We start from the raw sequence: 20,486 nt of genomic DNA on the forward strand, positions 1-20,486 counted from the left end.
TTGGGGCCTCCCCTCAAGGTGGCTCCCAGGATAACAATTCCAAGAGCAATAACAGCTGGCATTTACTGAGTGTTTTCTTTGTGCCAGGCACTGTTCTAAGCACATCACATGTGCTACCTCTTTGAATCTTCATATCAGACTCCTAAGGAAAGTTCTGTTATTCCCATTTCAGAGACATCACTTGGTCACATAATTTGCCCTTCTAAAATGGGACCCGGCATGGTGACTCCAGAGCCCAAGTTGTTTCACCTCCATGTATCCAACCTGGAAGCAGGAAGGGCCTGGCCTCTGTCTGGGAGGGCACGAAGGAGAGAAAGAAGAGCTACCTGATGAGATGGTGACCCTACAGGGTGCAGAGTGGGACAGCATCCCCACAGGAGAGGCACTGAAGCCTGAGGAAGGGAGCAGGAGGAGGACAGGAAGGGGTCTGGGGTATCACCCATGAGGGCGTGGACAGGCTGTTTGCCTGCTCCTCACCTGCTGAGTCATATCTTATCTAGAAAGGCAGCTAAGGCTTTCTGGAACTAGAAAAGAGGCAGCCCTTCCTTCTCAGGAGGTAGTGAGCTCCCTGTCCCCAGAGGTGTGTGCAACTAGAGGCTGAATGATCCTATGATGGAGTTGTGTAGAAGGAGACAGGTATGGGATGGATCTGTGAGGATTCTTCCCCTTCTGAAATGCTTAAGTCCTTGGCTCTGAATGGTAAGAAGAGAGGGTATGGGGTGAGTCCTGGAATGCTGTGGCTATGTCACTTGCCTGCACTAGCCTATCTCTGGGTCTGTCCAGGGCTGCTACTTGTAGGGCTGCAGCCTTCCAGAGCTAAGCTCAACTTTGGCCTCCTATGGTTGGCAGAGCTTTTCAGGGAAGGCCAAACATCTCACCACTGCCTAGCTCACCATTAGCATGAATGTTTGCTTGATTTTATTATAAAATCTTTTCATTCCCTCCTCACCTGCAAGATCACAACTCTTATTTCAGATATTTAAATGGCATGTAGTTACATTGGTAAGACTCCAGATTTGCTTAACAAAGTCATTCAGGGGATCTGAACTTTGATAGGAAATTATGTCTTTATTTTAACTCATAACTAGAATTTAACATTTTAATTATGATTATATGCAACAAATCCAGAAGTATTGTATTGACAGTAACTATGACCTTATCACCAATACAAATCAGTTATTTTCCCATTACATTATAGCCATTGCAGCTGGGGATTTAGCTTAGTGGTTCCGCTGCCTGCCTTGCAAGCAAAAGGTCCCAAGTTCAATCCCTGGTACAAAAAAAAAAGCTAACATTATAGCCATTGCAGATAATTAAAATATTGTTTTATGTTCATTGGCATTTTGAAATTACAGAAGGGATTATATTTTCTGTATTAATAGTTAAAAAAATAAAAAAAATAAAGAGTTCATGGCAATTCCAGACACATTTTGATGTTATCATTTTTCTTTGTGTTTTATTTTTATGTATTTAGAAACATTCTCAGACAGGATTCATAGAGTTCATCAGATACCAGAGACATCTATGACATAAATGGATAATTCACAGTTCCAAAGCTAAGGATATACCAATTGCTTAATGTATCTTTTTTTAAAAAAGAAAATTTGGAGTTCTTGTCATATAGAACTCAATGGTCTTTAGAATGCCTTTATTGCGATGATTTCTGAACTTTTTGTCCATGACTCATGGCAAGAAATAGATTTTCCTTTGTGATCCAATACCAACAAAAGTGAAACCATTTTTATGAAACATGATGTACCTTTATGATGCATGGTGCATTACTTCTTTTATTCTGTTTTTCATAATGTAGTCTATTTCCTTTTATGAGGTAATTAACTTAAATTTTATCCAAAACAACTTACTTCATTTGGAAATTAATAGTAGCACATTTGGAACTGAATATGCAGAAGGGGAAAGCCTTAACATTTGAGTAGCAGATGGAATTTAAAGGCATAAAATGATCAATGTGCTTTTGGAATAATATGGAGGTGGAATACTTACAGTTGATGTACAGATAATAAAAATTCATGTAAGCCTGAATCACACAAACTAAAACATACTTAATCATATAGTCATAGTTTTAGTAGACAAAATTTCTCCATTCTTATAAGTGTGAGGCTTTCAAAATTACTTCTTTATATTAAAAAGCTAAAAGATGGCCCAAATATCTTAGTTTGGGAGAGATCATATAATAACCATTCTGTTTCCAAACCCAGAGAAACTCCAAAACAGGGAGGTAGATTCACCAAAGCCAAGGTAGTTGGTTACACAGGAAGGCACCAGACCACTCATGTCACTGTTCAAAGCCATTGCTCTGGGGACTGCAGTCCTTTCTGTACCGTGAGAACTGGGGTCTTGTTGCAGGGCCAGTGTGTGTATTTTTCTCTTTTGGGTGTGTGTCACACCATGGTCCCCTGGCACTGAGGTCAGTGTACAGAATGAATGGCTCATTTGAAGTGAGCTCCCTCGCCTCATAGTGTAACTGTACATCTTCCTTCTCCAGGGCAGGTGTCCATGGTCAGACATACTCACGTGGTCAAGGGAGGTTCACTCCTAGGAGTCGCCAGGAAAGAATTCTGACAGTTCAGTCTGCTCACTTTCACTCAATTTTCTAAGCCAATGACATGCAGGTGACGTCCAGGGTCTCCTCCCTGACCCCAGACGGAGTTTCCATGGACAGTGTCATTCGGGGGACACTGAGCACCAGGGGATGGACCTGGGGGATCTGACAGGAGAGAGCAAGTGGCCTGAGTCCTCAGCAGTCATGATCATTACAGACTTCAAGGTGCTCCAGACAAACTGGATCCTGTGAGGAGAGAGGGAGGGAGAAAGGGAGGAAAGGAAGAAAAGGGAGAGGATGGGGTACTGGGTACTGGCTGCCTCCCTTCCATCTCATTGAATTCTCTAATAACCTACCAAAGTGACACTCGACACCCCGACAGGCTGTGGTGTGTAGTCTGAAGAGCGACAGAACTCAGGAAGCCCTCACCAAACTGCGAGGGAGCGGGTCCCAACAGCCAGACCCCCGGCCCAAGGAGCCGAGTTTAGCCTCTCCCCGCCCCACCCCTCCTGGCCTGCGTTAGCTCCTCCCTGCGCGCCGTTGCTGGGGGGAGGGGAGGCGGGTTCCCGGCTGTCAAGCCTCTGAGAGCAGAAGTGGGGCGTGGCCTCTGAAGGAGCAAGGTGGGGCCTCTCCCCGCCCCTCCTCTGCTCCTGCCCAGAGGTGGTTCATCTTTGTGCGCCGCTGTCGCGCCGGCTTGACGTCGGGAGTGTCGCCGGGTAGGGCTGCGGTGAGTGGGTCCTCACGGAGGTTGGGGATGGTGATCGTGGGGGCAGCTGATGGGCGGAACCGGAGGGTAGTTGGGCGGGGTTGACCAGAGGGTGCCTGAGAGAGGTTTGTTCAGGGATGTGGGGCAGGAGAATGGGTTCCATCTCGGTGTACCCTGGCCACCCGCGGTGTGCGGCCTGGGGCCGGGAAGGCCAGGAGGTCGCCTGATTTTGCATCCTGGGGACTCACTGTGCAGCCTCGAGGGTGGGGCTGGCTTCTCTGCAGGGGAGTCCCTTCTGGAGACGGAAGGAGTATTTTACCCAAAGGTTCCCGTATTGCACCCCGCTCATAGCGAGCTCCCTGGCACTGAACACCAACAAGCAAAGACTAGGCTCTCTTTAAGCACCACGTAGTATCGCAGGTTACTGATGTATTTGAGAACTTTAACAGAGGCAGGTGTGTGGTATTTATTTGGTACCCAATAATTGGAGGGAGCATCAGGTGACTTAGGGGGCGGCGGTAATCCTATGTTGATGTGGCTCTTATGCTGATCATCGACCTATGATCTTATGTTGAAGGCTGTAAGGAGCGCATTCTTACAATAATAGGTGGGATGAGTTAAACTGATAAGGAATTTGTCCCTCCCCAGGTGAAACCTTTCTCTTACTACTCGGTTCTCATGGAACCAGGATGTCTTTAGCTGATGTAATCTTGCTCTTGAGTATCACAGCATCATGGGACCATTGAGGTCTCAGCTGTGACCATAGGTAAAAGTGGAGTTATGTTTCCGTATGCTATAGCCAGCTCTCTGGCAAAGTGACATTGAGCTTAGACAGCTATAGTCATACTTTAATTATGAAATGATTTTTTTCCAAAATTATGTAGAATGGCTTCTAATCTGATTCATAGTACATTCTTAACCCTGCACTCGTTGATATGATCAAACCCAATCTTAGGGAGGCTGCCTTTTTGGAAGTTGGCTTCAAGAAAGCCTTCTTACCTTCTTTGTTATTGTTTCTCTCTGTTGTCAAATGTTCTTAACATAATTTGTGCAAAGACCCCTCTAGCAGCCTTGAAAAGGCTGTATACCCTTTCACTGGATGTTTTTAAGAAGGGAGGCCTGAGGGTATAGCTTATTGGTACAGCACTTGCCTAGCATGTACCAGGCCCTGGGTTCAAACCCCAGCCTCACCAAAAAGAAAAAAGGAAGGTAACCAGATACAGTGAGTTCTCACTATTCATGGTAGTATGTTCTATAAAGTCTCCACAAACACTAAATTAGGCAATAATAAAACATTGCTCCTCAAGAAAACCCAGGATTCATTCTTAGACTTTCTGGGCATAATATTTTTGTTAATTGATCAATATATAATCATGTTTTGTGGCTCTGCTTAAAGGCAGCTTATTGAATAATATACATTAGTACTGTAATTCATTTGTTTTGAATTCACGCCTAACATTTTATCCCTAAGACACATCACAACCTGCTTGCAATCTGGAACACTGGACAACACTGCAGCTCTGTGCTTGGGGGTTATCTTAAACATGGAATCTCCATCAAAAAGGCCCAAAAATGCAAAAAGCATGACACCAAACACTGCAAACAGAGCACTTGTTTACAGCATAAGAGCGGAAACAAAAAGGCAGAGTGACAGCTGAGAACTCCACATCACTCAAATTTTTCACCACCTTGCATATATGGCATCCAAAGACTACAAAAGTTTTGCAGGTATTGTCTTTGATGTTACAAATTAATTTTAGCAAGAAGAATCCACTAATACTGAGAAGAGACTATGTTAAAATACAATTTTATCAAAATACAGATCCTAAATTTGTGATGGTGTAACCTACATGCTTTATTAACACATTACAAAACAGGATCTAACAGCAAGTCTAATAACTACCATAATTTCAAAGTGAGATGAACTTAACACTGTGATAAGAAACTATTTGCAATTTCTATTCATAACAAAATAACACTTATTACTGTGGTTTGTTGCCTAAATTCATAATGGAATAAAATGCTAAATTTCAGTCAAAGATTAAGGAACAAAAGGGTGTGATTCTTCTCACCCAAGTTTGTGGACCATTCAGTTTTATCCACAGACAGCTCAAGAGACCATACAGCTAAGACATCCAAGTTCATGTTACTTACTTTAAATCTACAAACCCAAAAAGGCTACCAAAGGTTTTCTGAGAACAACAGAAAAATCAAACAAACAAATGCTTTCTAAGTAATCCTTGCCAATGGAGATCTTAATCAAGTGGCCGGTGTTTTATTCTTTTGTGACCCAAGAACAGGGTCTTGCCAGAGTAGAGACAGGAAAGAGTTTGAGGCAATTCTGCTGAAACAAACGACACACAACCTCTGCTTGAGCACCAGCCCTCCGTGCAGTGAAGCACAGGCTTGTCCTCTTCGCCAACAATCTTGGCTTCTCATTTGACGTGTATATTGTATATATGTATATATAATGTGCATTCAGTAAGGTGCTTCGAAACAGAACCACATGATTATATATTGATCAGTTGGCCAGGCATGGTTGCCCACACCTGTAATCCTAGCACTCGGGAGGCAGAGGCAGGAGGAGCGATGCAAGTTGGAGGCCAGCCTAGGCTACATAGTGAATTCAAAGCTAGTCTGAACTACATGGTGAGACCCTATCTCAAAGAAAACAACAACAACAACAACAACAAAAATATATATATATATATGTAGATCAATTGACAAAAATATTGTGCCCAGAGAGTCTAAGAACTAACCCTGGGTTTCCTTGAAGAGCAGTGTTTTACTATTAGCTAATTTAGTGTTTGTGGAGACTTTATAGAACATACTATCATGAACAGTGAGAACTCACTGTATTTGGTTACTTTCCTTCCTTTGTGTGTGTGTGTGTGTGTGGTGCTGGGGTTTGAACCCAGGGCCTGATACATGCTAGGCAAGTGCTCTACCAATGAACTATACCCTCAGGCCTCCCTTCTTAAAAACATCCAGCGAAAGGGTGTACAGCCTTTTCAAGGCTGCTAGAGGGGTCTTTGGACAAAACATATTAAGAACATAGCCAGGTGTGGTATTGCATGCCTGTAATCCCAGCACTCTGAGAGGCCAAGGCAGAAGACTATCAAGTCTGAGCCCAGCCTGGGCAACTTAGCAAAACCTTGTCTCAAAATTTAAAAAAAAAAAAAAAAGGTGGAATGGGGAGGCAGCTTGGTGCAAAGGTCTTGGGTTCAACCTAGTACTTACACACACACACACACACACACACACACAGAACCCTTAGTATAGCCTATGAAATTGAAATCTATTCATTCTTAAAGTAAGTTAGATTTATGTTTAAGCTAGGTCCTTGAAGACTTTAATATGTTTTGGGAGTCTTATCTCCCCCTAGCTCCTTATGTGTAGGCCCTCAAAGCAGTTTTGGTTGAGACCTCTCCATGAACTGTAAGAACTTTGGTATTTTTGGACTCCCTCAAGTTTGCTTGATGAGGAATATCTAAAATCTGGTTTTGTCTCTAAAGAGCAGCAAGGGACAGAGACTGGCAAGAGTTGGGGAGAAGAATCCACCTGATGGGGGCAGTGTTGAGTCCCTGGGAGAAAGAAGACCCCACCGCTTGGCAGGTCCTGTGAAGGGATCCCAGGGACTGGCAGAAAGGTGTCAGAACACCTCCTTAACAAAGGCTCACCCCAGGAAGAGGACCTTCTGTAGTCCCCCTCTTCCCTGATGACACCATACTGAAACTCTGGTGTTGTTTCCACAGAGCAGAGCTGTCTAGCCATTAGCCCTTCATCTTGTGTGAGGACATGACCAACCAGGTAAGGCGTGTATTGAGGGGAAGAACGTCAGGTGGTCTCTTTGGGAAGTTCATCCCCAGTAGATTGTCTGGGTATGTAGTCAAGAAGCTAGCATTGAATTCTTGACCTCTTCCTAAAGAGCTGGGTGACCCTGGGTACCTAGTCATCACAGGATTTGGTGGCACCAGTAAAATGCAGACTGACAGCAGGATTTGTTTATTTAGCCTTCACCACAGTGTAGAGAGGGACTGAGGAAATTTAAAAGAATTTGCACACAAAAACAAAGATCAGGAACAGGAAAAACAGCTTTAAAATAAAATTAGGGACGGGCTGGGGATTTAGCTCAGTGGTGCAGCTGCCTGCCTCACAAGCTCAAGGTCCTGAGTTTGATCCCTGGTACCAAAAAAATAAATAAATAAAACAAAATTAGGGACAAAAGTAACAAGTTATGCAGGGCTGGGGATTTAGCTCAGTGGTTCCACTGCCTGCCTCATGAGCACAGGTCTCCAGTTTGATCCCTGGTACCAAAAAACAAATAAAAAAACAAGTTATGCAGGCTCTGTGGTCTTGTACAACTGCAAAAATTAAGCTGCAGACTATACTCCTGAGGGATCAGAGCAGAAAAGGAAAGCATAATCTCTTGGTCTCCTGTGGCATGGGGGATGGTAGTAGTAGGGGGGGAACATCAGTCTTTCAGAATTAATTTCTGATGTGATTGTACGAGTCTGGCTCGAGCAGGAATGAGAGCTGTCAGGATGTTTGGGCAGCAGCAAAGGGAATGGCTAGCAAAGACTACAGTCCCCTCGGGAATTCCAGGAGTGATGCAGGGTGGCTAACATGTAAGTGCTGGTTTATTGTGGCTTCTGTTCTTTTTCAGTACAGTATTCTCTTCAAACAAGAGCAAGGTAAGGTATCTGCCTGTTCAAGCAAATCCATGCCATTGTATGAAAAGCTGCTTCCTGGTTTCTTTGAGACGTCACACAAACCTGACGTGCAGGTCCTAGGTGCCCTCACTTTGCAGAACAGTTGGCAGAGGCAGCTGAAAACACACACAGTTAAAAACAAAAAACTGGGTAGTCGACTGAAAGGAAAAAGCAGGAGTCAAGTGATAAATGAGAGCTCCAGGCTGAGAGCTATAACTGAGCTCCCCCGGTGCCAGGAGGGTGGGGAAAGCTTTTTGCTTCAGGGCTATGTTAATGCCAGCTCAGCAGGACAGATGGACTCACACATGGCCCTGAGCTCAGGACACCACAGAGGTCCTTACCTCTCAGTACAGGTGAGGTGAGTTTCTTTCAAGGCCCCTGAGTGTGTGGGGAGGGATAAGGCTGTGTGTCAGTGTCCCTGGTGGGCCTGGGAGCAGAAGGGAGCCTGGAGTCCAGTGTGGGCTGGTGACTGCAGGGACACAGATCTTACACCTGAAGGGAGAGGCATTTGTGCAGGGGTGGGTTACTCAGGTCTCATTTCTTCACAGCCTTGGTGTATTTAGGAAGCCTGGTGAATTTGTAGGATGCCTAACCAAGCTCTTTCACTCTAAATGGATGATGTTTATGTAGTCTGAAGTTTAAGCCAAAGCATTCTTCTTACCTAACTAGTATAGGTGAGCAGTACAGCATCCACCATCTCCTTTCTATGAGGCTAATGCCTCAGCCTGGGTCAGGTGGGATCATAAAGGAAGCCATGATTCTGTGTATGACTCAGTGGTTAAGTTCATTGCTCTTGTATTCATGTTTTGGAGTGATGGCCCTGGCATGGTCATGCTTCTGTGTGCACTTGTCACGTTTATAAACCCACACAGGTTGGGTCTGCAGACCCAACTACATGGCCTACCAAATATGCAGCTTGCAGGCTTGGATTTGAGGTGGACTTCACCTAATAGAGATTAGGTTTAAATCCTAGCTCTGCCCCTTGTAAGCTTTGTGATTTTGGGTGAGCTCCTAGGCTTCTCTAAGCCTCTAATTCCTTGTGTATAAAGTGAGCATGGGCTCAGTAGTACCTCTGTCATAGGACTGTTGTGATTGAGACAGCATTCATGAGAGGACTAACATAATTATCTGGCTTATTAAGCATAATAATATTTGTAGTAAAAGCCAGCTTGGGTATTTTTTAGACCTGTACTCTTGACAGTTGAACTGCCTGCTGGTTTCCAAAGATCTTCAAGATTCATCTCATATTGAGTTTAGGTCTTATAGGAGCAGGTTACTGTAGTTTTTCCTTATTTAGCCAATGGATAGCTGTTCCTTACTGCTGAATGCTGGGCAGCATGCTGGCAGAAAGGATGTTGGGCTTTGAGTTTCTGATTCTGCCACTCTACCTGGTTAACTTGTGTTTTAGGGCAGGTGGCTTCTTCAGAACCTCTGCTCCCCATATGTGCCCCACGATTGCAATAAAAGGGAAAATGCCTGTGAAGCTTATAAGCAGATAGAAGTTGGTGGTACCTCAGAATCGTTGGGCAATATTTCAGCTTTTTATCACACTAAATGTAGACATTGCATGCCCAGGAACTTTTTAAATGTAACTTTCCCTTCTAGCCCATGATGATGCTATTTGGTCAGTTGCCTGGGGGACAAACAAGAAAGAAAACTCTGAAACGGTGGTCACAGGATCCCTGGACGACCTAGTGAAGGTCTGGAAATGGTGAGCACCCCTCCTCTAACACAGAGCTTAGAAAATTGGGCTCCCAGGTTGCAATCAGAGAAGTATCAATGTTTTTCTAGAAGAGAAAGCAGTAGCTGTATGATAATGTGAAACAGTGGCTTACATTTGCTCTCTTCTTGTTAGTATTTTTTCTTATTTATTTATTTAACCCTATTTATTTTAAAAAAAAAAAAACAACCCAAGGTTAAAACCTGTTCTCTGATTCTGCATTTCAGAGACCACTGGTAATATACAGTTATAGGGACCTAGGAGTTCAATGCCTGGGTCACTGTCTTGTACGTGAAGCCATTCATTTCTCTGTCCGCCATGCAGGTGTGATGAGAGGCTGGACCTGCAGTGGAGCCTGGAAGGACACCAGCTGGGGGTGGTGTCTGTGGATATCAGCCACACCCTGCCCATTGCTGCCTCCAGCTCTCTGGATGCCCACATTCGTCTGTGGGACTTGGAAAATGGCAAACAGATAAAGTCTATAGATGCAGGACCTGGTAAGAGTTTTCTGTCATAGAGGTTCACAGTCCCTTTTCAAAGCCCTTAGAGATATATATGTTTATTGTTCAGAGTTTTTCAGATGGAGAGGACAGACGTGGGTGTAGGAACTGTACATTACCTATGCCTTCAGTGTAGTCAGACTCTGATACTGCACTAAACATGAGCATTTGTACTAAGATAAATAAAGACTAGCAATAGTCTTACATTAATTAATTCTGTTCTGCTCTTGCTGCCAGATTAATTTTGGTTCTAAGCTTAAGAAAAAACTAATAGTTTTCCCAGTATTCTGGGAGCCTGAGGCAGAAGGATGGCAAGTTTGAGCCCAGCCTGGATAACCTAATGAAATGATGTCTCAAAGTAAAAAAATAATAATGGCTTGGGAACCTACAGCTCAATGCGAAGGCCCAGTGTTCAATCCCTAGTACTGCCAAAAAGCAAAAATAAAAACACTAATAATTTTCAGAGCTTGGAGGGTTTCAGAATTGCCAGTGCTGGGCTGCAAATTTAGCTCAGTGGTTCTGGCGCCTGCCTCGAAAGCGCAAGGTCCCGAGTTTGATCCCCAGTACCAAAAAAAAAAAAAGAATTGTCAGTGTAGGGTTGTATACCTGCATTTGGGTGGTCTGGTGGTTCTCTATTCACTGTATTCTCAGTTGATTCATTCACTGCCTTGGAAGCTCAGCACATAGAGCATTGTGTCTTCATAGAGCTGTGTGGTGGGGATCTCTGCTAATTGCTATTTAAGTGCCTGGTTCCTAGTATGTGAGAGATGTAAAACTTTTAAAGCAACAAATTCATAAATTTTTTTAAAGTACCATAGGACAACATTATCTTTTTTTTATCAGTACATATTTACAGTGCATAATGATCATGTTCATCTTGAGGAGTTGGTACATGGACATAATACATCTTAATTCTTTTTCTATCCCCTTTCCCTCCCATCTCTTTGGTTTCCTTCCCATTTCCAAAAGATCTATCTTCCCTGTTTCCTGTTATCTGTCTTTTATTTAGAACAGTGTGATCTTGTCCCTCTGCCTTAAAGCATCATCCAAGGCAATGGAAATGAACACTTGTAGTAGGCTGAGTTAATGGGGAATAAGCAGCACAAAACTCAGGACCCCTTAGCCTGGTGCTCACCAGCAGAGCCTGTTTTGCCCCAAGGGCTCAAGTGCCCTTCATGGGTAGATCATGGAAGGGCTGCTTGGGTAGTGTAGTGACTGATTCCCCAGTGGATTTGCCTCTACCAGTTACACTCAGTCGCCACTGTGGTGTCGGAAAGAACGCTGTTCCTGACTTTGCAAGGAGGGTGGGCAGTCTGGAAACGGGCAGGTGCCCTTGGAAGCAGCAGTCCTTGCCTCTGATTCTCACCACTGGAGCTTTGCCCAGGCGCTGTTTTGGACCCACTGAACCTCAGTTCTGAGAGTGTAAGCTGGGATATGTGTTTGGAAAAGGCTACCCCTACACTCTGGCTTGCAAGGCAGCCATCCATGTGCCCTTGCCCAGCTCGTATGACTCACAGACAGCAGGGTCCCAGCCACCCCTCAGAGGCTGTTAGGACTCTGAATACAAGGAGCATCTTAATAAAGGAGGACGGGGCAAATCCGTTGCTGCTGTTTCTTCTTGGGTACTTGTGCCTTCCCAGGAGCTGACACTTGTTGCACTCATCATAGCTGAGGATATGAGTGTTGCATTGTTTCCAGGCAAAAGATGGCATCTGTTTCCTGCTGGCCTGCTGTGACAGATGAAGCCTGTATTCTCCAGGGGGCAAGAGTGTCAAGGAAGAAGATCTTAGAATAGAGAGGTTAGAATCTGCATAAAACTAGACCTGAGTCAGTAAACAACTGAGTTATTTGTTTGAATAATAAAAGCAGCCATTGCTGTTGATGGGCAAAGAGCAGCTGAATTCATGGGAAAATTCAGCTCCTTGATGAGGCTAGTCCTCCAAGGAATAGAGGGAAAACAGACAGTTATACCTCACTTGAAAATATGCTTGGAGAGTATGAACCACCACAGAAGGAACAGGAAAACAGCAGACAAAATCCCTGTCCTGAGGATGAAAGGGAGGAAGCAGGAAAAAGCCAAGCTGTGCTCTGCGTTGGTCCTTACCCCGGCTGTGGCTTCTAGTAGCTGACACTGAGGAAGAGCAAAGACCACAGAGACCCTCAGTGTCAGGCGCCCACAGTGCCCACCTTCAGGGAGGCTGTGGGACTTGGAGACTGAAGTGAACATTTATTTTGCAAATGTTAAATCTTAGCGTGCAGGGTTGAGTTGAGGGATAAAAATTGTACCTCCGGGGGCTGGGGATTTAACTCAGTGGTTCTGCCGCCTGCCTCGCAAGCACAAGGTCCTGAGTTCCATCCCCGGTACCAAAACAAAAATTAAAAAATAAAAGGTTATCTTTTAAAAAAATTGTACCTCCAGTTTTGAGCATAAAGCTATTTGGTAGTAAAAGTTCTTCATTGTAAAACACTTAATAGGGAAATATAAAAATAATTTAGAAGAAATATTTTATTAAGCTTTGAGGACTAGAAAGTAGGTTTTCTACTAGCCATCATTTCTGTAAACAGCTAATTGCAGTGGAATAAGAAGACATAATCCTAAATGGGCCTGACTGTCTCATGTTCTACAGGGGTAGGCAAAGGCTTGTTGACAGAGATCTTGCAGGCCTTTTCTGGGAACTGAGCTGCCCTGTGGGTATGGGCAGGGGAAGAGAACATCATCCTGTCAGAATAAACACCTCTATCATGTAGGAGCAAAGACATGTCTAAAGCATCTATTTGAGAGATTGATTATAATAAAGCTTTTAAAGGTCTTGTTGGTTAATTGAACACTTTTGAAGTAAATTTTGTTTTAAAAATCATTTCATAAGTAAAGTGATTGAGTTAAATGATTTCGTATTGCTTTGGATATGTGTGTGTGTGAAAATTCCAAGAGACTTGTATATTAAAAATACCCCAGGGTCACAGATTTAGCTCAGTGGTGTTGCCACCTGCCTCACAAGCACAAGGTCCTGAGTTCGATCCCCCATACCAAAAAAAAAAAAATACCCCAGAGTTCCTGGACAAGGGACAGGATGGGGCAAGATGTGGGGGTGGGATGGGGGTCCCATGTAAGACTGGGCTTGGGAACGTGGCCCAGGTGGCAGTGTGGGTAGTATTGTTCTTGTGCCCACCCTCAAGCACTTCAGGGGGCCTCAGTAAGGCACAGGTCCCTCATACCTCATACCTCATGGTCCAGATGGAGGTAGGTGCTCCCCAGACCTTGGCATGTAGTTGAAGAGTGTCGGGGATACTCAGATTGAACTCTCCATGGTAACTCAGATGTGTGATGTCACTTCAGAACTAATGGGTTCCTGCCCTATTGATTTGTGGTAACTATTTTGCCAAATGTAGTTTTATACAAGATTATTTTTGGTACCTCTTCATATATAGCTTTAAATTTAGGTGAAATCTCACCTCTCTAATTACACCATGAAAATCACCATCTGAAGTATGTGGTTTGCTCGCCGAGCAGGTTTCTGCAGGTGTGCACCATCAACCCAGCGTGGTATGGGACCCTCTGTGCCCACATAGTCGGCCTCTGTGCTCCCCTCGGCCATAGGCGGCAGTGAGCTGCTTGCTTTCTGTATCATTTTGCATTTTTGAAAAAAATGCATATAAATGGAATTGTATTGTCCTATATATCTTCATTGTTTCTTTAGTATGTTTTTGAGGTTCATCTATGTTATGGCATAGATTTATTCCTTTTTAATGCCAAGAAGCGTCCCGTTGTGAGCAGGTACCACATTTTATCCATTCACTGGTAGGTGAGTGGACACAGCTGCTGTGAGCATGGGTGCACGTGTCTCTGTGTGGACACATTTCAGTTTTCTTCAGTGTTTCATTACTCTTAGCTGCCTGGGAGTGGAATTGCTGGATACTGTGGTAAGCGTTTGTTTTCAGCCTGGTTTTCACAGTAGATGTCCCACTTTACATTCCCACCAGTGTGTGGGGACCCTGGTCTCTCCACAGCCTTGCTAGCCCTTGGTGTTGTCCTATTTTTATTAACACTTGAAGAAACCCTTAGACTAAATGTGGTAAGGAAGCAATGTTTTTACAACGTAATTCTCAGAAACAGTGAAGGAGACCACTTTAAGATGGTGTTGAGCAGGCTTTGATTATATTCAATAGGCTTAATTCAGTTGGCTTATACTTATAATTCAGAGCTGGTCTGAGGCTTAAGTGCCCACCTTAATTGTGGCAGCTGGCATGCAGAAAGAACTCTACGTGCCACTGGCCATGGCTGAGACTAACCCAGGTCAATGACATTGTGGTGCTTGTTTTAGCCGATAGCATCTGCAGCTGAAGACCCCGTGACTCTTGCTCATCCTCTATAAAAAGTTAATATTAATCTAAGGGAAAGAACAAGTTCCCATTAACCTAAGATTTACTTCTTGCAAGAATGCTTTGTTCTGCTCTAGCTAGGCCTCACTCACATCAGCACCTCTGATCATCACCCCACATACCTGACCATACCCTGCCCCCAGCTGCTTTGTGCTCAGTAAAATACCAGCAAGTCCAGAGGTTCAGGGTCTTTGCTCACTAGAAGCTCTGAAAATAATCAGAGCCTGCTCAGCACCATTTTTTTTTCCTGGTACCAGGGATCGAACCCAGGAACTTGCATTTGTGAGGCAGGCACAGTGCCACTGAGCTAAATCCCCAGCCCCTGCTCAACACCATCTTAAGGTGGTCTCCTTCAAACAGGATGGTTTCTTTCATTTCAAAACATGTATCATTTGGCCAGGGATTTAGCTCAGTGGTTCCAGGCCTGCCTCTCAAGTACAAGGTCTCGAGTTCGATCCTCAGTGCCAAAAAACAAAAAAACAAACCAAAGCAAAAAAAAAAACCATGTATCATTTGGTTAAACTTCAGTTTTTAAAACTAGGATCAAATCTTTTCTCACTATTTTTTCCTTTCTTTCCTTCCAGTGGATGCGTGGACTTTGGCCTTTTCACCAGATTCTCAGTATCTGGCCACAGGAACTCATGTGGGGAAAGTGAACATTTTTGGTGTGGAAAGTGGAAAAAAAGAATATTCTCTGGACACAAGAGGAAAGTTCATTCTCAGTATTGCCTATGTAAGGAAACACAGCATTCTCTTGTCTTTCTGGATCCTCACATTTACTCTTGCAGTGTGTCATTGTCCATGCCTCGGTAGCCTCCAGCCAGTTAGACCTGGAGCTCAAGGAGGCTGAGCTGTGTTCAGCAGGGATAGAGTTACACCAGGAGTCCCAGAGGACTCATCTTCCGTTCTCTCAACAGAGTCCTGACGGGAAGTATCTGGCCAGCGGAGCCATAGATGGGATCATCAATATTTTTGATATTGCAACAGGGAAACTTCTGCATACGCTGGAAGGTATAGCTCCTCCTGATTTTGTGCCAGCTGGGTTATCAGATTACAGAGGAAGTTATACTTTCTTAATATGCTGTTAAATGACAGGTAAACATTAGATTAACAAAATCTTTTAATCTCAGTTGTAAAACTGAAAAAGCCAAGTTTTAGGCTTGTCACCAGTTTTAGGCTTGTCACTAGTTTTAACTACATATTAGTTCTTGTGACAGGGTTAGTTGCTTGTTTTGGTGAGTTAACTTGCTTTTTATTTATGTGTTAATGTACCTTAGCCATGTTTATGTCTGGTTTGTTATATTTGGTTTTGAAAAGCTTTGACTGGGAGACAGCTCTTCTTTGTTAATAACTTGATAACAATCACATTGGTGGCCCTGGGGAGCAGGACTGGGTAGCCAAAGAGCAGGGTGTGTGGGAGGGTGACTTTTTTTTCTGTACCGGGAATCGAACTCGGGATCTTGCGCTTGCGAGGCAGGCAGTGGAACCACTGAGCCAAATCCCCAGCCCGGGAGGGTGACTTTATTACACATTGTTTTGTGTTATTTTGAATTCTAGCCAAGTGAACATATTACCGCCTCAGTTTATTCTTTCCCTGCAACAAAGGAAATAACATGCTATTTGTCCAACTTTACAATGCTTATTTCTATGTTTGGCCATATCTGTAGCAGAGAAGTTTTTAAAAACAATGTAAGGTTGAGGCCCAACTCCTCAGGGAGAGGGGCCAAGGAGAAATGGCTACAGGAGGACAGCCTGGGGTTAGGTGGATGTTTCTAGAACATGAGGAAGAAGAGCCCACTCAGTACCTTCCTTTTCTTTCCTCTTCAGTACAAAGGATTGAGCCCAGGACCTTCACACTGAGACAGATCCCCATCCTCTTTTTATTTTTTCATTTCACTAAGTTACTGAGTTGCCCAGGCTGGGCTAGAGCTTTCAGTCCTCCTGCCTTGGCCTCTCAGAGTGCTGGACTACAGGTGTGTGCCACACCACCCAGCTAATATTTTTCTTTTGTGACAGAAGCAGCAGGGCAGTTCCAGCTCAGTGATGCATGATCATTCAAAGGGACATAGCGGTGGGAAGCCACATGAAGCAGCAGTGGTTTGAGAGGATTAACAGGGCCTTTGTGAATTCCAGGCCATGCCATGCCCATCCGCTCCTTGACCTTTTCCCCGGACTCTCAGCTCCTCGTCACTGCGTCAGACGATGGCTACATCAAGATCTACGATGTGTGAGTAGAAGGCATTGCACTTAACACCAATGGTTGCTCTGTCCCTTTGTTCCTAAGAGTCTTAGTAACAAGGGGCGTGCTGCACCCTCCTGTCCCTCTCAGTAGGGACCTGTGTTCGGGTTCTGTCAGTCACCCTGGTCCCCTCAGTCATCCCCCACCTGGTGCCCTTGCCTTTTAATCCTCTGGGCTGTGGGAGGGATGCACAAGTTAACATCCTCATTGCGTGTGCCCTGACCCCTTGCAGACAGCATGCCAACCTGGCCGGCACGCTGAGCGGCCACGCCTCCTGGGTGCTGAATGTCGCCTTCTGTCCTGATGACACGCACTTCGTCTCCAGGTACGTGGGATTCCGTGTGGTTTCTAAAATCCTCAGAAGATGAAGATGTCTTCCAGAATGAGTTGTCTTAAAATTTGAAGACTGACCCCTTTAAATTTCATGTTGCCTTCATTTTCTGCAGTTCTTAGTTTTTATTTATGTAAATAATGAAGATAGCCTTAGCTGGAACAAAGATGAAATCTTTTGAACAGTTAAACTCAGGTTTTTCTTGTAAATCTAGGCTTCTACCCACAGCTATTCTGAGGTACGCCTGTTTTTCAACAGTAGTTTAAAATATGTGATTCTGGGCCGAGGATTTAGCTCACTGGTTCTACCACCTGCCTGTCAAGTGCAAGATCCGGAGTTCGGTCCCTGGTACCAAAAAGCAAACAATATGTGATTCTGAGCTGGGTGTGGTCACGCACACCTATAATCCCAGTACTCTGGAAGGCAGAGGCAGAGGGATCACAAGTTCCAGCTCAGCCTGGGCAACAAAATAAAAGTAATAAAAAGTGCTTAGAATGGAGCTCAATGAGTTCAATCCTCAGTTCAAAAAAAAACTGTTGTGTTTATCCACCCAAGTGTGTTCAGGCCTGTGGTGGCCAATATGGCTGGACCCATGGGTGGACAGTAAGAGGGTTCTGCCCAGTGGTCTGGAGGCTCCCCAGAGCCTTTGTGTGAAGCTTCATCAGCCTCCTTGGCATCCAGAGTGGTAAATAGGCCAGGGCCTCCTGACAACAGCACCTAGAGGTGGAGTCTCAGGAGGGCAGCTGGCCTGAGAGGACCACCAAGCTTCTGACCCTGCCCTGCACCGGCTGAGGGGCCTCTGATGATGGAGGAGTGTGAGGTTTGGGGGTCATACTCAGTTTCAAACCTGTCTGGAACCACTTTCTGATACTGATGTTCATTTTTTGATGTAGTTCATCTGACAAAAGTGTAAAAGTGTGGGACGTTGGAACAAGGACTTGTGTTCATACCTTCTTTGATCACCAGGATCAGGTATGGAATAAATTTAAGTGTCTTTGTCTTTAGATTGCAGCATCGTGTCCTGGAACAGCTTTATTTTCCTCCCCTCAAAGGGAAAGCGGTAGACCCCTGGATTGGGACTGGTGCTGCTAATGTCCATCTAGCTGAGGCAGGGACCTGCTGTCACCTAGTACCACAGATGTACCCCTGCCTGTGTGATAGTGTGAGACAAGCACAGCCTCTTTGCAGGGGTTTTCTGGGCCCCTCCAGGCCAGGACCAGCTCAGGAAAGGCCCTCCTGGTCAGCAGCTGCCTTTGCTCATAGTCATCATTTGCTGTTTTTAGAACTGTCCAAAGAAGAGATGAGATTGTTCTTTAATATAGTAGAAGGAAATTGTTACAAGTTGTTTGGATTTCATTTGCACCTTTGAAAGGAGCCTCTTTTGCCAAGGTGTGAAGTGTTGCTGGTGTTCTTGTGTGGTGCTTGGTCTTAATGTGCATGTGGGACGTGGGTCCCCTGGGGCCCCCTAACTAAACTGCAGTTCTGACCCAGCAGGTCTGCTATAGACCTGATATTGCACCTGTCACATGCCCCAAGGGGACAGCTGGCTGCTGACCCACCACTGTGAGGATCAGGGTCTAGGAACTAGTCAGCATACAAATAAAACTCCACTGCAGCATAAAGTTGGCTTTTAACATACTCTGAATGTTTCCAGATGCTTATAGATTTCTTTTGGAATGAAGTTAGCTAATTGCTCATGCTGATTCACTCTTACATTGTAACCCATAAAGTCCTGGGGGGTTTTCTTGATATTGACAGTCCAGTGCTGACTTGAGGGAGTAAGTCCTGGTGCTTTGTGGCCTTGTGTGGGGGTCCGTGTGCTGCTCTTGCAGAGGAAGAGGTTGGTTTGAAGAGGGAGTGAGCCTATCATGTGGCCCAGTCACCATGCTAAGGCCCATCTCACAGCCAGAGTGATAACCTGACACCCTAGAACTGCCTCAGATCAGAAAGGCAGTCCTGTTGGTCGGAACCTGGCACATCACCTCTGCCTGGGAAGGAAACAGGAAGTGTTCATCCAGTGCATAGCACACAAAATCAGTGATGTCCATGGTGCCTGGGTCCCAGGCTTCTAATAACAATGGAAGGTCCTGACCAGGGCAGTGTGCATGGGGTGGGAGGAGCAGCAGCCAGTTTTTCTTGTAGGCAGTGACCTTGGGCATGTGGGTCTCCTCCTGGCACCATATATGCTGTTCCTTTGTAGATTCCACGGTCATCCTCTGGATCCTGAATCTTTGTAAGAGTTGTAGTTTATCCTGGGTAGTGTAAAAATTAAGATGTTCTGGTAGGGGGGAGGATAAACAACTAAATAGCAGCAAAAGGAATGTGCCTGGTTAAAGAGAAGCGACCGTCCTCTCTGATTCAGGAAGTGTAGGAACACTCTGAACTCAAGTATTTTTCTGAATTCAGAATACGAGAAGTAAATGAAGATGTTCATTTTGTAAACAGTCTTCAGAAAGAGTAAAACATGAATAGAACTTTTTAAATTTACAGGTCTGGGGAGTAAAATACAATGGAAATGGCTCGAAAATTGTGTCTGTTGGAGATGACCAGGAAATTCACATCTATGACTGTCCAATTTAGACATCAGCATCTGTAAGGCTAACACTGTGGAGATGTACAGATTGCCGGGACATTCCTTACCTTTATGTGCATTTAAAGTAAGAAACTGAGCACACATTATAGCAGAGACTCATTTTGTAGATATAGTATAAAAATTTTTCTGATTTAATGGAAGTGCTATTCATACTTTAATAAAGCACTCTTGATGCAACGCCCCTGTTGGTGGACACACTTCTTTCTTGGTTTACCTGCTGCTGGAGAACTGTGAGAGGAGCTGGCATTATTTAATGGGAGAGAGGAGCAGCTGGGTGCTTACTGACCTTTGCGGCCCCTCTCCCGGGACCGACTCCTGTAGCTGGGTACACAGTGAGCATCCGTGTCATCCTGAAGAACGGAGTCCTGAAGGAAACAGGGTGTCTGACTGGGCGGATTCAGCCTCCGGTCCTATCCACCTGGGGATCCTTCTGTTCAATACATTAAAATTATCTCCCACACTTTCCCCTTCCCCTTGTCACATCAGACTTCTGTAACCACTGGTGGGTGTGGAAATGCGCTGCTCTTGCTGCCTTCGTAGTGCCAGGGCTCCAGACTGCAGAGCAGGGCTGTGTCCCAGAGCACCGCTCCTGTGCTCCTTCCTGTGCTTGCAGAGTGGCTGACATTCATGTTTTCCCTCCATCCCCCACCCTCAGAACAAGTCCTCTGCTTGCTCTCCAGCCTTGGGCGCGCTCTGCCTCCTGGAACCACGCTGCCCTGGCTGCTCTTCCCTCACTCTCCAGCCC

The 20,486-nt window shown here is 44.9% G+C and overlaps 1 protein-coding gene across 5 annotated transcripts; it reads left to right on the forward strand.

Moving 5' to 3' along the window:
• The first annotated feature begins 3,125 nt into the window (after positions 1-3,125).
• Skic8 (SKI8 subunit of superkiller complex) lies at positions 3,126-19,922 on the forward strand. Of its 5 annotated transcripts, none has more exons than XM_004872104.4 (12): positions 3,257-3,287; positions 6,782-6,915; positions 7,022-7,076; positions 7,933-7,960; positions 9,584-9,689; positions 10,023-10,195; positions 15,163-15,311; positions 15,496-15,589; positions 16,712-16,805; positions 17,050-17,142; positions 18,042-18,120; positions 19,639-19,922. In XM_004872104.4, the coding sequence occupies exons 3-12, from the start codon at positions 7,065-7,067 to the stop codon at positions 19,726-19,728; spliced, it is 918 nt and encodes a 305-aa protein (XP_004872161.1). In that variant the 5' UTR covers positions 3,257-3,287; positions 6,782-6,915; positions 7,022-7,064; the 3' UTR covers positions 19,729-19,922. The 5 variants fall into 5 exon arrangements, with proteins under 5 accessions (XP_004872158.1, XP_004872161.1, XP_012923715.1 ...); XM_013068261.3 differs by having other exon boundaries at positions 6,782-6,881; XM_021250064.2 differs by having other exon boundaries at positions 3,268-3,287; positions 6,787-6,915.
• The last annotated feature ends 564 nt before the right edge of the window (positions 19,923-20,486 follow it).

The sequence above is a fragment of the Heterocephalus glaber genome, unplaced genomic scaffold, assembly GCF_053883595.1.
Source record: "Heterocephalus glaber isolate CG9 unplaced genomic scaffold, H.glaber_assembly_v1.0 deba00001140, whole genome shotgun sequence".
NCBI lineage: Eukaryota > Metazoa > Chordata > Mammalia > Rodentia > Bathyergidae > Heterocephalus > Heterocephalus glaber.